The 14445-nt window shown below is 40.1% G+C and overlaps 1 protein-coding gene across 1 annotated transcript in view; it reads right to left on the bottom strand.

The window, feature by feature from the left end:
* PIK3C3 (phosphatidylinositol 3-kinase catalytic subunit type 3) overlaps window positions 1-14445 on the bottom strand; it is a 98163-nt gene that overhangs the window by 46952 nt on the left and 36766 nt on the right. Inside the window, 6 exon segments of the mRNA XM_087763679.1 lie at window positions 343-417; window positions 1522-1606; window positions 9689-9753; window positions 10418-10487; window positions 10815-10943; window positions 13708-13839. Coding sequence (XP_087619805.1) covers window positions 343-417; window positions 1522-1606; window positions 9689-9753; window positions 10418-10487; window positions 10815-10943; window positions 13708-13839 — 556 coding nt within the window.

The following is a 14445-nucleotide window of genomic DNA, read 5'->3' as shown; positions in this document are numbered from 1 at the left end:
GACTTCCATTACTTACAGATGTATAAATGGCTCTTAAACTGACATCAAAACCACATATCAGATACACATTGTATCTTGCCTGCTAATGTGTTTAGAGAGCAATTAATTTATTTGCTTTCTTATCCTTCAACTGCTACTTCACACTACTAAGAGTTTAAACCTAAACTTTGATTCACTGGGTCAAATATTATCTTAGATAACACAATATAACTTTACATTTAAAAATATATTCTAACCTACAATACTCAGTGGGTTATACTCAAAAGGAAAATAAAGCAAAACAGTACCAACATATTAGAAATTAAACTGCTGTTATAAAATTATACTGCTAAAAAGAATTACCTGTTTTTGTCAGTAAAAGATTATCCAGATGTCTATCTCCAACTCCAAGGATGTATGTAATTACACAATAACCAGCTGTAACAAGTAAATTGTAAACATCAATGTAAGTACCTTTCTAGAAAGCAAGAAGTTCCACGCAACAGCATATGACATCTTAGTTCTTGTTCACAAGTAATAAATATACCATAGAGACTGTGGGCAGGGGTTATGCTGGGGAAGAATAATCAAGATTATCAGCAGTGTGAAGAACATTTGAAGTAATAAATTAAAACTCTAAATCAGTACTGCCTAGATTTTCATTTTTTACTACACAATTATATGCCTAACACTAAAAGCCTAAATTCATTCAATATTGGGATTAAGATACTTCAAAGGAAGATGAAGTATTTCAAGCACAACGAATGCATACATTTTGAACTTAAGATATTTTAGAACAACTGTAAACAAGCATTAGACATTGATATGAATCTGAATGTATATGTCAGCAGTAGTTACAAGCTAAGAAGTAAGCCAAGCAGTGATAAATAAATTAGAACTAAAGCAAACTGTTTTAATTCTTACTTTCACCCACTAACCAGTTTGAATCAGTTCCAAAGACTGCGTCATCAGAAAGAGACGGGGAAAGAAGATACTACAGAGCAACAACTGAATTCCTTCTTTTTGTAGAATGAAGTTGCTTTTAATTTAATAGACAGCAAATGTGATATTTTAACATTGCCATCAGTTTATTGAACAAGTTTTTACTGAACTATCACTTTTTCTTGTCATCCAAATGGAACAAGAAGTTGAATGCAGCCTCACCCCCCAAAAATCCCGATGTTTTAAAAACAAATTAAAATTTTCTACCTCAAATACAGATGATTTATTATTAAATGCTTTAAATCTCCCTGAATTATAAAGACCCCAATTCATGATGCAGTGAAGGCAGAGATAAGATTATTGCTAGAAAGCAAAGAGTATTTAACTTCTAGTCTCCTTTAAGGAGAACAAAGAGGGCTGAGGAAAAGAATTGTGTATGAAATGCCAGGCTCAAAACTATTCTTTTCACAGGAATTCTGACAGCAAATACATGCATAGTGCCCTATCTGCAGTCATCTAAACTAAAATGTCTTAATATCTCATCTACCCTGTCCTTTATACTTCAGATATGACGTTATCAGCTGTAAGACTGTAACTTACCACAGCTCTTAACGTATGTGTCCATCACCTCTGCACTTATTCCATGAGGGCCAGTCTCACTAGGTGCATGTTTTCTGAAGAAGTTCTGGAGGGGAAGTCATCAACATATTTAGTTATTCCACATGATCTGAAAGGGGATCTTTAGAACTGGTAGAAAAAAAGATTTAAATCAAGACCACAAATAGCCATTATTAGTCTTCTAAACTAACAATCACTCCCAAAAAGCCTAGTGTTGTGGTTTAACCCCAGCCAGCAACTATGAACCACACAGCCGCTCACTCACTCCCCCCCAGTGGGGTGGGGGAGAGAATTGGAAGGGTGAAAATCAGACAACTCCTGGGTTGAGATAAGAACAGTTTAATAATTGAAGTAAAATAAAAAAGAATGAAAGTAGTAGTAGTAATAATAATAATAATATAATCCAATAATAACGTACAAAGCAAGTGATATACGACACAATTGCTCACCACCCCCTGACTGATGCCCAGCCTGTTCCCAAGCAGCAATCCCTTCCCCTCTGGCCAACTCGCCCCAGTTATATAGTGATCATGACGTCATATGGTGTGGAATAGCCCTGTGGCCAATCTGGGTCAGGCCCCCTGGCTGTGCCCCCTCCCAGCTTCTTGTACGCCATGCAGAGCATGGGAAGCTGAAAAGTCCTTGACTGGTGTAAGCACTACTTAGCAACAACTAAAACATCAGTGTGTTATCAACATTATTCTCAAACTAAATCCAAAACGCAGCACTATACCAGCTACTAGGAAGAAAATTAACTCTATCCCAGCTGAAACCAGGACAGTATCTACCCCTTATTCCATACCATATACGTCATGCCCAGGTCTTTCAAATACATTCCAATTAATCACCACCACTTTTCCAGTCTTTTGATATATTTTTATATATATATATATACACACACACACACACATATAGATACAATTTCCCTAGTCTATACGCTATCCCTCTAAAATGTTTGTTGAGGTCATTTAGTTCATGACTTTAGGCTCCATCTGTCATAACAGTCTTTCAGGGCAGGACAGATGGTGCGTAGTGTTGGATTGTTGTATGCTGAAATCAGTTCTGGTTCCATCACCACTGCACTTTGTTCAGTTTCCTCAAAGTTTGTTCTTCATTAATTTGGGTGATTCTTACTGTATACCATTGATATGGCACATAGTGATCATTGAAGTGATGACATCTAGTATTATATAGCAACTAACATCATACAATTCAGTTCATTGGCTATTTTCACCCAAAATCAAATCCCCTTGAGGTACACATCGGACTTGCCCATCCTCCCACATCACCCACCAAGTGCATCCAGGTCCTTGAGCAAAAGCAATCCCACGAATGCGTTTACCTCTGCCTGAGGCAGGAGTAACCCAGACTGTCTTCCCTGTCATATTTTTTAGGTGCACTACAGGGACTTTATCCCCCTCTGCAGTACGTAGAAGTCTTGACTGGGCAGGGCCAGCTCGATTGGCAGATCCCCTAGTGTTGACTAACCAGGTGGCCTTTGCTAAATGTGTATTCCAGTGTTTGAATGTCCCACCACCCATTGCTTTCAGTGTAGTCTTCAACAGTCCATTGTATCCTTCGATTTTCCCGGAGGCTGGTGCATGATAGGGGATGTGATATACCCACTCAATGCCATGCTCTTTGGCCCAGGTGTCTATGAGGCTGTTTCGGAAATGAGTCCCATTGTCTGACTCAATTCTTTCTGGGGTGCCATGTCGCCACAGGACTTGCTTTTCAAGACCCATGATAGTGTTCCGGGCAGTGGCATGGGGCAAGGGATATGTTTCCAGCCATCCGGTGGTTGCTTCCATCATTGTAAGCACATGGCGCTTGCCTTGGCGGGTTTGTGGAAGTGTGATCTAATCAATCTGCCAGGCCTCCCCATATTGATATTTCAGCCACCGTCCTCCATACCAGAGAGGCTTGAAGCGCTTGGCTTGCTTGATTGCAGCACATGTTTCGCATTCATGGACAACCATGGATACTGTTGCACAGGTTAAGTCCACCCTTCGATCACGAGCCCATCTATATGTTGCATCTCTTCCTTCACGGCCCGAGGTGTCATAGGCCCACCAACCTAGAAATAATTCACCCTTATGTTGCCAGTCCAGGTCCACCAGAGCCACTTCAACCTTAGCAGCCTGATCCACCTGCTGATTGTTTTCATGTTCTTCAGTGGCCCTACTCTTGGGTACGTGAGCATCTACATGACGTACTTTTACAGCCAGGTTCTCTATTCGGGCAGCAATATCTTGCCACAATGCGGCAGCCCAGATGGGTTTCCCTCTGCGCTGCCAGTTGCTCTGCTTCCATTGCTGTAACCAGCCCCACAGGGCATTTGCCACCATCCATGAGTCGGTATAGAGATAGAGCATTGGCCACTTTTCTCCTTCGGCAATATCTAAAGCCAGATGGATGGCCTTCACCTCTGCAAACTGACTCGATTCACCTTCTCCTTCAGCAGTTTCTGCAACTTGTCGTACAGGACTCCATACAGCAGCTTTCCACCTCCGATGTTTCCCCACAAGGCGACAGGACCCATCAGTGAACAAGGCATATTGCTTCTCATTTTCTGATAGTTTATTATATGGTGGGGCCTCCTCAGCACGCGTCACCTCCTCCTCTGGCAATATTCCGAAATCTTTGCTTTCTGGCCAGTCCATGATCACTTCCAAGATTCCTGGGCGACTGCGGTTTCCTATTTGAGCCCGTTGGGTGATCAGTGCGACCCACTTACTCCATGTAGCATCAGTTGCATGATGTGTACAGGGGACCCTCCCTTTGAACATCCAGCCCAGCGCCGGCAGTCGGGGTGCCAGGAGGAGCTGTGCTTCAGTACCAACCACTTCCGAAGGGGCTCGAACCCCTTCATATGCTGCTAATATCTCTTTTTCAGTTGGAGTATAGCTAGCCTCAGATCCTCTGTATCCCCGACTCCAAAACCCTAGGGGTCGACCTCGAGTCTCCCCTGGTGCTTTCTGCCAGAGGCTCCAGCTAGGGCCATTCTCCCCAGCTGCAGTGTAGAGCACATTTTTTACATCTTGTCCTGCCCGGACTGGCCCAAGGGCTACTGCATGGACTGTCTCCTGCTTAATTTGTTCAAAGGCCTGTCGTTGCTCAAGGCCCCATTTGAAATCATTCTTCTTCTGGGTCACTTGATAGAGAGGGCTTATAATCAAACTGTAATTTGGAATATGCATTCTCCAAAAACCCACAACGCCCAAGAAAGCCTGTGTTTCCTTTTTGCTGGTTGGTGGGGACATTGCTGTTATTTTGTTGATCACATCCATTGGGATCTGACAACGTCCATCTTCCATTTTACTCCTAAAAACTGGATCTCCTGTGCAGGTCCCTTGACCTTTGTTTTATAGCAAAGCCGGCCTCCAGAAGGATTTGGACTATTTGCTTCCCTTTCTCAAAAACTTCTGCTGCTGTGTTGCCCCACACGATGATGTCATCAATGTATTGCAGGTGTTCCGGAGCCCCACCCTGTTCCAATGCAGTCTGGATCAGTCCATGGCAAATGGTGGGGCTGTGTTTCCACCCCTGGGGCAGTCGATTCCAGGTGTACTGGACCCCCCTCCAAGTGAAAGCAAACTGTGGCCTACACTCTGCTGCCAAAGGGATTGAGAAAAACGCATTAGCGATGTCAATGGTGGCATACCACTTGGCTGCCTTTGACTCCAGTTCATATTGAAGTTCTAGCATGTCTGGCACAGCAGCACTCAGTGGCGGCATGACTTCATTCAGGCCCCGATAGTCTACTGTTAGTCTCCACTCTCCATTAGACTTTCACACTGGCCATATGGGACTGTTAAAAGGTGAGCGAGTCTTGCTGATCACTCCTTGGCTCTCCACTTGACGAATCAGCTTATGGATGGGAATCAGGGAGTCTCTGTTGGTGCGATATTGCTGCCGGTGCACTGTTGTGGTAGCGATTGGCACCTGTTGTTCTTTGACCCTCAGCAACCCCACAACAGAGGGGTCCTTCGAGAGACCAGGCAGGGTAGACAGCTGTTTAATTTCCTCCGTCTCCAAGGCAGCTATACCAAAAGCCCACCGGTAGCCTTTTGGGTCCTTGAAATACCCTCTCCTGAGGTAAAACAGCACTATACCAGCTACTAAGAAGAAAATTAACTCTATCCCAGCTGAAACCAGGACACCTAGTAAGATCTAATTTAATTTTGTATCACTTTATTTTCTGTCTTAATCACCATAGTTTTATACTCAATAGAAAGAGATGTGAAGTTCAAATTAAAAAGCAGCTTTCTTCATTAACAGCTTCAGAAAATTAACAATGCACTGAAAAGTTACTAATTAATAACTGTGAGTGCAAAATACTTCCACAGAAAACTGTTTATGCCAGATCAGCAAAAACTAGAACAGGACTAACAGTTCAGATTTGTAACTATATTTGGGACACACACTCTTACAAGGTTTATCATCATTATGTGTCTCCATATTCCTCAATACAACCAACCACTACTGAGTTCAAAAGGAAAATCTAAGTCACCAAATGGAAATTTCACATTTCCCTTGAAATGTGGACAGTGCCAAAGCAGTCCTTCCCACTACTCAGAAGAAAACTGGGGTTTTCTTGACTGAGACAAAAGATGGGTAAATTATATCCAAGCCCAAGTACAAGTTTCTTCCAGTAAGCAAACATAAAGGTAAGCAAGCACTGGAAGGAAGCTTTGTAGGCATCTGGATGACATAAGTGACTAAAATCCTAATGAAAAACTGAAGGGAATCTTACAAAAGAAAAGGAGATACTGAAGGAAGGTACCTGCAGGCTATTTAAGGAAGTTTTGCTCGAAAAGCAGCCCTGTTACATATCAGAGTTTTAAGGACTGGAGAAAGCTTTTATTATCTTTGCTTACAGAGGAACATGCCCTTCTGAGGTACGTTAAAAAAGCTGACAATATAAAGAGTCCGTTAAATGAAATCCCTAAGCAAAACGTGGAAGGAAATTTTTAACTGGTTAACAGGGTACTAGAGAGATCTACTTTCAGTGCTCCAAAATTTTACATGCTGTATGTAAAAAACAAACAAAACCCACAAAAAAACACCCAACCAACCAAAAACCAAAACCACACACACACAGACTTCAGACCATCCAAAAGCTAAACTGTAGAGTGTGGAACAGAAATATGTCCAAAACATGAACTGTAATTTCACAGTTATTGACAGAAGGCAAGTAACATTCAAACATCAAAATGTCTTTTCTTTCCTGCAGATCTGCATTACCAGCCAGTATTGGATTACTTGCTTTAAATCTTTTCAGAAGTTAAAAATTTTTTAATATTTAGATGCAGTGCCCATCTTTATTAAAATAGCTGTGACACCCAAAATGAACATTTACAAAAAGAATAAATCAAACTTTCACAACACCTAAAAAACGTTCATTTAGTTTTTATTTCCTTGGCCTAAAATGCCCAGCTATTTTATCATGCTTCAGCACAGGAAATCTGGGCTCTATAATGTATTTTGCCATTGAACTGTGAAGTAATTTTAGATCACATTCTTTTGGCATCTTGTCTATTCACATAAGGAGAAATTCTTCCTGTGAAGAATGCTAATGTCTGTACAGCAACTAAAACAGTGGAGCACCTATTTTAGATTGGAATATGATGTTATGAGTAATTGCAAAATGACATTTCACAAGCATTTCTAAATATATTATTTTATAAAAAACATATAATGGATTAGAAGATGAATAGTACAATTCCAAGATTACAAAGGATTGCCAAGAAAACACTTTATAAACTGTGTGATTATTGAATGTGTACATGTAGCTTATCACAATCTTTACAGAACAGAAAGCTCAAAAAAAATTTATGCAACTTGATGCTGGTCATTGTCTGATTAATAATAAGCATTTTTTATAAGTGACAAGCATTTGATATGCTTATTTGTTAAGCAAATGATAATGAGAAATGATAAGCATTTTTTAATCTCCGTGTTTTTAATATACGTAGTTTATAGGAGCTGGGAACTATTTGCTTTGGCTCCCAGTTACTGAGCTATGAACAAATGCAAACTTCAAAATCAACTACAAAAAAGGGAAAAAAAGTACTGTGACAAATTGAATCCAACATAAACATGCTGTGTTTTCATTAAAAAACTTATTAGCTACATATCTCATACAGCAATTTGGTATGTTTTTATCTAACTATATTTATTTCAACCAACTGTGCTCTGCTACCTAGCTTGTGTGCTGTGCTTGAAATTAGCATGTATTTTGTGTGTCACTATTCAATTGTGTGTCCCTACTCAATTCCACAACAGTTACAGAAAGCTGAAGTTAAAAAAAAAAACCACAACCCAAAAATAACTAAAAAACCCCAAAAAACAAAACCACACAGTATCTATACATCCACCATGGCAGGGAAACAGACTTCAGAAATTATATGGACAAACTATTTAGTTGTTCCATCAAAAGAAAAAAAGAAATAAATAAAACATACTTTGACAATGTATCAAGCCAAAACTACTGAACGAACGCCAGAAACACTTTAAAATAAAACAGTACAGAAAAGTGTTATGCATCTTCCATTCATAGAATCATTAAGGTTGGAGAAGACCCTTAAGATCATCGAGTCCAACCGTTAACCTATCACTGCCAAGTCTACCACTAAACCATGTCCTCAAGCACCACATCTACCCGTCTTTTAAATACCTCCAGGGATGGAGACTCAACCACTTCCCTGGGCAGCCTGTTCCAGTGCCTGACTACCCTTTTGGTAAAGAAGTTTTTCCTAATATCCAACCTAAACTTCCCCCAGCACAGCTTGAGGCTGTTTCCTCTCATCCTATCACTTGTTACTAGGGAGAAGAGACCAACCCCCACCTCACTACAACCTCCTTTCAGGTAGTTGTAGAGAGCAATAAGGTCTCCCCTCAGCCTCCTCTTCTCCAGGCTAAACAACCCCAGCTCCCTCAGCCACTCCTCATAAGGCTTGTGCTCTAGACCCTTCACCAACTTCATTGCCCTTCTTTGGACACACTCCAGCACCTCCATGTCCTTCTTGTAGTGAGGGGCCCAAAACTGAACACAGTACTCGAGGTGCGGCCTCACCAGTGCCAAGTACAGGGGCACTATCACCTCCCTGGTCCTGCTGGCCACACTATTCCTGATGCAAGCCAGGATGCCATTGGCCCTCTTGGCCACCTGAGCACACTGCTGGCTCATGTTCAGGCGGCTGTCAACCAACACCCCCAGGGGTCCTTTTCCACCAGGCAGCTCTCCAGCCATTCCTACCCAAGCCTGTAGCGTTGCATGGGGTTGTTGTGACCCAAGGGCAGGACCCAGCACTTAGCCTTGTTGAACCTCATACAGTTGGCCTCGGCCCATCAATCCAGCCTGTCCAGGTCCCTCTGTAGGGCCTTCCTACCCTCCAGCAGATCCACACTTCCACCCAACTTGGTGTCGTCTGCAAACTTCCTGAGGGTGCACTCAATCCCCTCCGCCAGATCATCAATGAAGATATTGAACAGGACCGGCCCCAGTACTGAGCCCTGGGGAACACCACTTGTGACCGGCCGCCAACTGGATTTGACTCCATTCACCACCACTCTCTGGGCTCGGCCAGCCAGCCAGTTTTTAACCCAGCGCAGAGTGCACTTATCCAAGCTGTGAGCAGCCAGCTTCTCCGGGAGAATGCTGTGGGAGACAGTGTCAAAGGCCTTACTAAAGTCCAGGTAGACAACATCCACAGCCTTCCCCTCATCCACTAAGCGGGTCACCTTGTCATAGAAGGAGACCAGGCTAGTGAAGCAGGAGCTCCCTTTCATAAACCCATGCTGGCTGAGCCTGATCCCCCAGTTGTCCCACACGTGCCGCGTAATGGTACTCAAGATGATCTGCATCATTACAGCAAAGCCATAATTTCAGTATCACAACTAAATATTACACTTGAATTAAGTGGTATTACTTTTAGGACATGAGATACTTATGTACATATTTAAGTATTTTTTTTTTTTTAAAGCAAAACATCTGCTGTAAATGCCCTTATGTTTCAAGCTGTAATTTATCTTCTAACAACTGATTTTTCCACCTGTTGAGAGACTGAAGACTTTTGCATGAGATCTAAGCCTGCAATTTATACTGTTTGATCAGAAGATGACTTAAAAATCCCCCATCACATACCTGTATACTTTCCTCAGTAGCAAGAACTTCTGCAACTGGTACTGACTGAATAAACTGCATAAAGGCTGTGACAGAAGACAGAAAAAAAAGAAAAACTCCAGTGCATGGAACTCCCAAGCTCCTCTGTAACACGTTTATTAAAGGGCAACACCAACAGACACTTTCATTCAACTGCTTCTCATTGGTAAAAAAACATGTTTTGTTCCCATTTTCTGCCTTCAGTCATTTTAAAACAACTAGTCATTAACACCAAATTAGCTTGCAAAAGGTCTGTTGTTCCAAGTCTTCCTGAGAAGAGAAAGATAAATCAATGGCTTTCTAAATATTTATCCAGAACATATCTAAAAGCATAGCGAAGTTTGATTTTGTTTTGTCTTGTTTTTTCCCTGCACTTCATGCAAAGATCTATAAATAGGAGCGTTAAAAATTATTTGTCTGAGATTACACAGCAAGCTAGCAGCAAAGATAACACTACTGATTGTCGCTCCAAAATCCAGACCGGGCTTCTTTTATGAAGATATTTGAGTCACCTATGGAATACTGTGGTCACTCAGGTTGTTTACTTCCATGACTTACATTGCAACAAGATTTTCTTACACGTTTGAACTCCTTTTTAGAATGCTATAATAAGCAAAACATCTCATGAAAATAGTGTGTCACAACAGCCTATGAACAGAGGGAGAAGATTCCTCCCAATACTGTATTTTTAGGAAATGTAAGTATTCATACCATGTTTTGTACTAGTTGCCAGCACTTCATAGGGTGTCAGTTTCAAATCCAGATTCTCTTTTCTTAACAGCTGGAAAACATCAACACAAAAAAAGCAAAGATGAATACAACAGAAAGCGGCTTCTATTTCCAAAAGGAATGTGTATTGGAAGTTCATCTCCACTGTTCTTCATTGAAATTAGTAATGAGTGAAAGCCTGTTTGCCATTTTTTTTTTTTTTTTTTTTTTAAATCTACACAGGATCCTTCCCCATCTACAAAGAAAAGAAAAAGCCAGCTAAAATCTGAGAACCTGGAATGTATTAGCAACATAAGCTGCATTAACAGTTTTCAACACTCTTGCTCTCAACACGGGGAATCAAGAACATAGGACAAGGATTCAGATTAATAATTCTCACCTTATCCATGAGCGAAATAATCTGAAGAATAAGTTGATCTTGACGTAAATCATCACCATGCTTAAAAATTACAGGGTATTTGCCTCCGTCTTCTGTCTTGAAGAATAACTGAGCAGGCATTAAGGCACTCTGGAAAAGGAAACTTATTCTACTAAGCTGTTTCACAGCGATGTTCATGTTAACATGTTGCTGCAGTGGAGTTCCAAAATATAAATCCTTGTTTACAGCACTGTAAATCAGAAGTGAATTAAGCAAGTATCGGGTCATAGGATTCAAGTATCAAATTCAGTTAGAAAAAGGTTTAGAATAGTCCCATTTGAATACCAACAGCATGGCAGCAAGCACCAGAAGTCTCTTTACATTCCTCAAGTTTGGTAGAAAAGAAGAAATTCTAAAGGTTCTAAAAGCTCACTCTGTCTAGGACTCAGCAGTTAGAACATACAATTTCCACTTACCAAAAATGTGATCTAGGCATGTTTAAAAAAAAAAAAAAAATAAAAAATCTTAAGGCTTTCCTTCTTTTTTAGCAAGGAATGTGAAGGATACATTCCTCCCCTGTGTGTCCCCCACCAGCAGAAGAGGAAAGGACAGAAGGATTAAAATTTTGTTTGTATGCATGTAATGCCAATCAACATAGAAACACTATGCAAAAGGTCACAACAAAACAAATTTAAATTGACCAGATCAAAGAGAGACACAATTATAGGAAAAACATCAAAGAAATGCTAGGGGCAAAACATCTTAAACAGTTAATTGCTTCCTTAATCTATTTAGTAAAAGCAAAAATGCCTTTTTACATTGTTGTTTGAGAAAACCAATTTAATTGTTTGCAATTTCTCTGCTATCCGAAAGGCTGAAAGAGCTGGGGTTGTTCAACCTGGAGAAGAGAAGGCTGCGGGGAGACCTTATTGCAGCATTTCAATACTTAAAGAGGGCTTGTAAGAAAGATGAGGACAGACTTTTTAGCAGGGACAGTAGCTACAGGACAAGGGGTAATGGCGTTAAACTAAAAGAGGGGAGATTCAGACTAGATGTAAGGAAGAAATTTTTTACAATGAGGGTGGTGAAACACTGGAACGGGTTGCCCAGAGAGGTGGTAGATGCCCCATCCTTGGAAACATTCAAGGCCAGGCTGGATGGGGCTCTGAGCAACCTGATCTGGGTTGTAGATGTCCCTGCTCATTGCAGGGGGGATGGGCTAGATGGCCTTTAAAGGTCCCTTCCATCCCAAAGCATTCTATGATTCTCTGCATAAAATGGGTTGAAGGGGATCAATTACCCACATGAATGATTTCATCTATTGCAACTGACCAAGTCACTTCCCTCGAAAACAAACAAAAAAAATCAAGGATACAGAGTTAAATATTTGAGCAGTTACATTAGATTTCCACATGCAATAAATGTTTCAGAATTATTAAGTTCCATAAATGAAGGAAAAATGATTCTTTAAATAGTCCTACAAAATCTGCCATGTGATGTCCAAGAGCACCAAAAATTAGTCATTCTTTCCTCTTCAGATTTGTTTGGTTTTTATCCCATAGCACAAACTGAGAGATTAAATGGAAATCTGTAACCTCTCAGAATCAGGAGGACCAAAACCATCTGATTTTGAAACAAATTACATCTCATATTTTTGGTCCTAAGTTTTCTACATTGCTACAGAAGACCAATATGTAGAAGACTATCTAGCTTGAGTTTGTCCTGATCAAGTTAAGCTATTATTCTTGATAGGAAATATTTAGTTGCTGTTCCAACAGTCTTTTTATCCACATTCTTCCCCCAACCCTTAAATCTTATTCACACTAAAAGTTGACTCAAGTTTGCAAAACCTTGTTTTCATTACCATATCTTTCCAGCGTTGCCTCCAACCCAAGGTGCAAGAGCATGGAATTGAAGCGTACTCTTCAAAGAGACTAACTGGCATATAAAGAAGAAAGCAAAAGCTGGGAAACCAAGAGATGGTATGGTAGAAAATTATGCAAAAACGTTCATCTCTGATTTTAAGTATACACGTTATATCACAGTCAACAAGCAGCCTGTCAAAGTTTGAAACCACTGGGTATAACAAATTTGTGATCTGGTAGAGATGATGGATCAACACAAGTTGCCACAGCAGCTTGAACGTTTTTTTAATTGGCAGAGAATGCCTCCTGGACATAGGCCTGACTGGTAAAGCTCATTTTGATCATCTTAAAATTAGATCACAGTCACCTGTGAGTTGAAAGTGAATTTATAAAGAAGTTCTACATCACTGGACAGGTTATAGCTTACATTCCAGGCAATAACTTACATTCCAAGTAGCATAGGAAACAAAATAACCCCAGCCATTTCAACAGCACATTAACTGTTTATTAACTAGATTAAGGGCTGGCCATATGATGACAAGCAACTGCTACGGATTGGTTTAAGGACTTGCCAACCACAGGGATACAGGATTTACCTGTCAGCCCACTGCATGAAATGGACCATCTTATTGCTTTCCAGTCTCTACCAATTTAACAGTTTTATTTTGCAATGGAATAGACACATACACCTAGCTGAGATGCAGCACATCCGACTTGATTATGATTTTGATCATAAGTGGTATTCCTGTTGACCACAGTCTAATTAAAGTTCAGAGAAATTCTGAACTAGGAAGCATACCTTCAGCTTGGGGACTTCATAAACTTTATGAACTGTATCAGTCTTATAAAAGCTGCTTTAAAGTTTGCACATTAACTTGAAAAAAAGTTTCACAAAGAAAACAAGAGAGTTGTTTAACCACATTAAAAGCACATTACAGTTACATTTTGCCTCAACTATGTCAGCCCCTTTAAATCTTTCAACTGATGTTTCTAAGCGTAGTGCTCATAAGATCTGCTCGTATTTCAGCTATTCAGAAGATTTCATTTACCTTGAAGAGTGTGGCTTTTTCAGGGATTATCCCTTTAATTTTCACCTGAGGTTCCAGAGGAAGTGAAATAAGTTCCGTATCTGCTAAAGTCATCTTTTCGTTATCTGCTAACAATGCTTGAAGCCTCTCATTCTAAAAGAATAAAAGAATAAAAACTGGTTTTAAAAAAACAATCACAAAACACATACTAGGTATACAGGAACAGTAAAAAAGTCTTTTTACTAATAATATATCCTTTGTTAATATCCAATTTATTAAATTCTTTAGTCTTCCAAAGAATCATGGTTTCACTCTTAAAACCCAGTCAAATAAAAATTCTCCATTTGCAGCAATCTGAATAAGAAAGCAGATATTCCATCTAGTCTGAGTATAGTCAAGCAATTTTCTAAGTGCCAGGTACAATAGTCTTACAAAAATTTATTTCTAAATTGCCTATACAAGTAGCAGGATGATTTATTTTCTATACCAGTATCACATGTTAGTTCTGTTTCAGAAACTTGATTCAAGTCTTCAGCTCTAATCCATTAAATCCCTGAACTCAAGGAGATTCTCTACCACCAATGAACCGAATATCCAACAGCTTGCACAGACCTTATTTCAGAGCTTGGTCTACATTCCTACATCTGTAGTTACCAGAAATACAACACTAGTCAGTTTGAGTTCTTTACACTTGGTGTCCTATATAATAAAGGTCGAATATGTAAGAGTCTAGTCTTTTCCCATACCAAATATAACAGG

Source organism: Nipponia nippon, unplaced genomic scaffold (assembly GCF_047370975.1).
Source record: "Nipponia nippon isolate SJK-2023a ecotype South Korea unplaced genomic scaffold, ASM4737097v1 scaffold_29, whole genome shotgun sequence".
Classification (NCBI taxonomy): Eukaryota; Metazoa; Chordata; class Aves; order Pelecaniformes; family Threskiornithidae; genus Nipponia; species Nipponia nippon.
The sequence above is the reverse complement of the archived record's forward strand: the minus strand, read 5'-3'. Positions and strand labels throughout refer to the sequence as shown.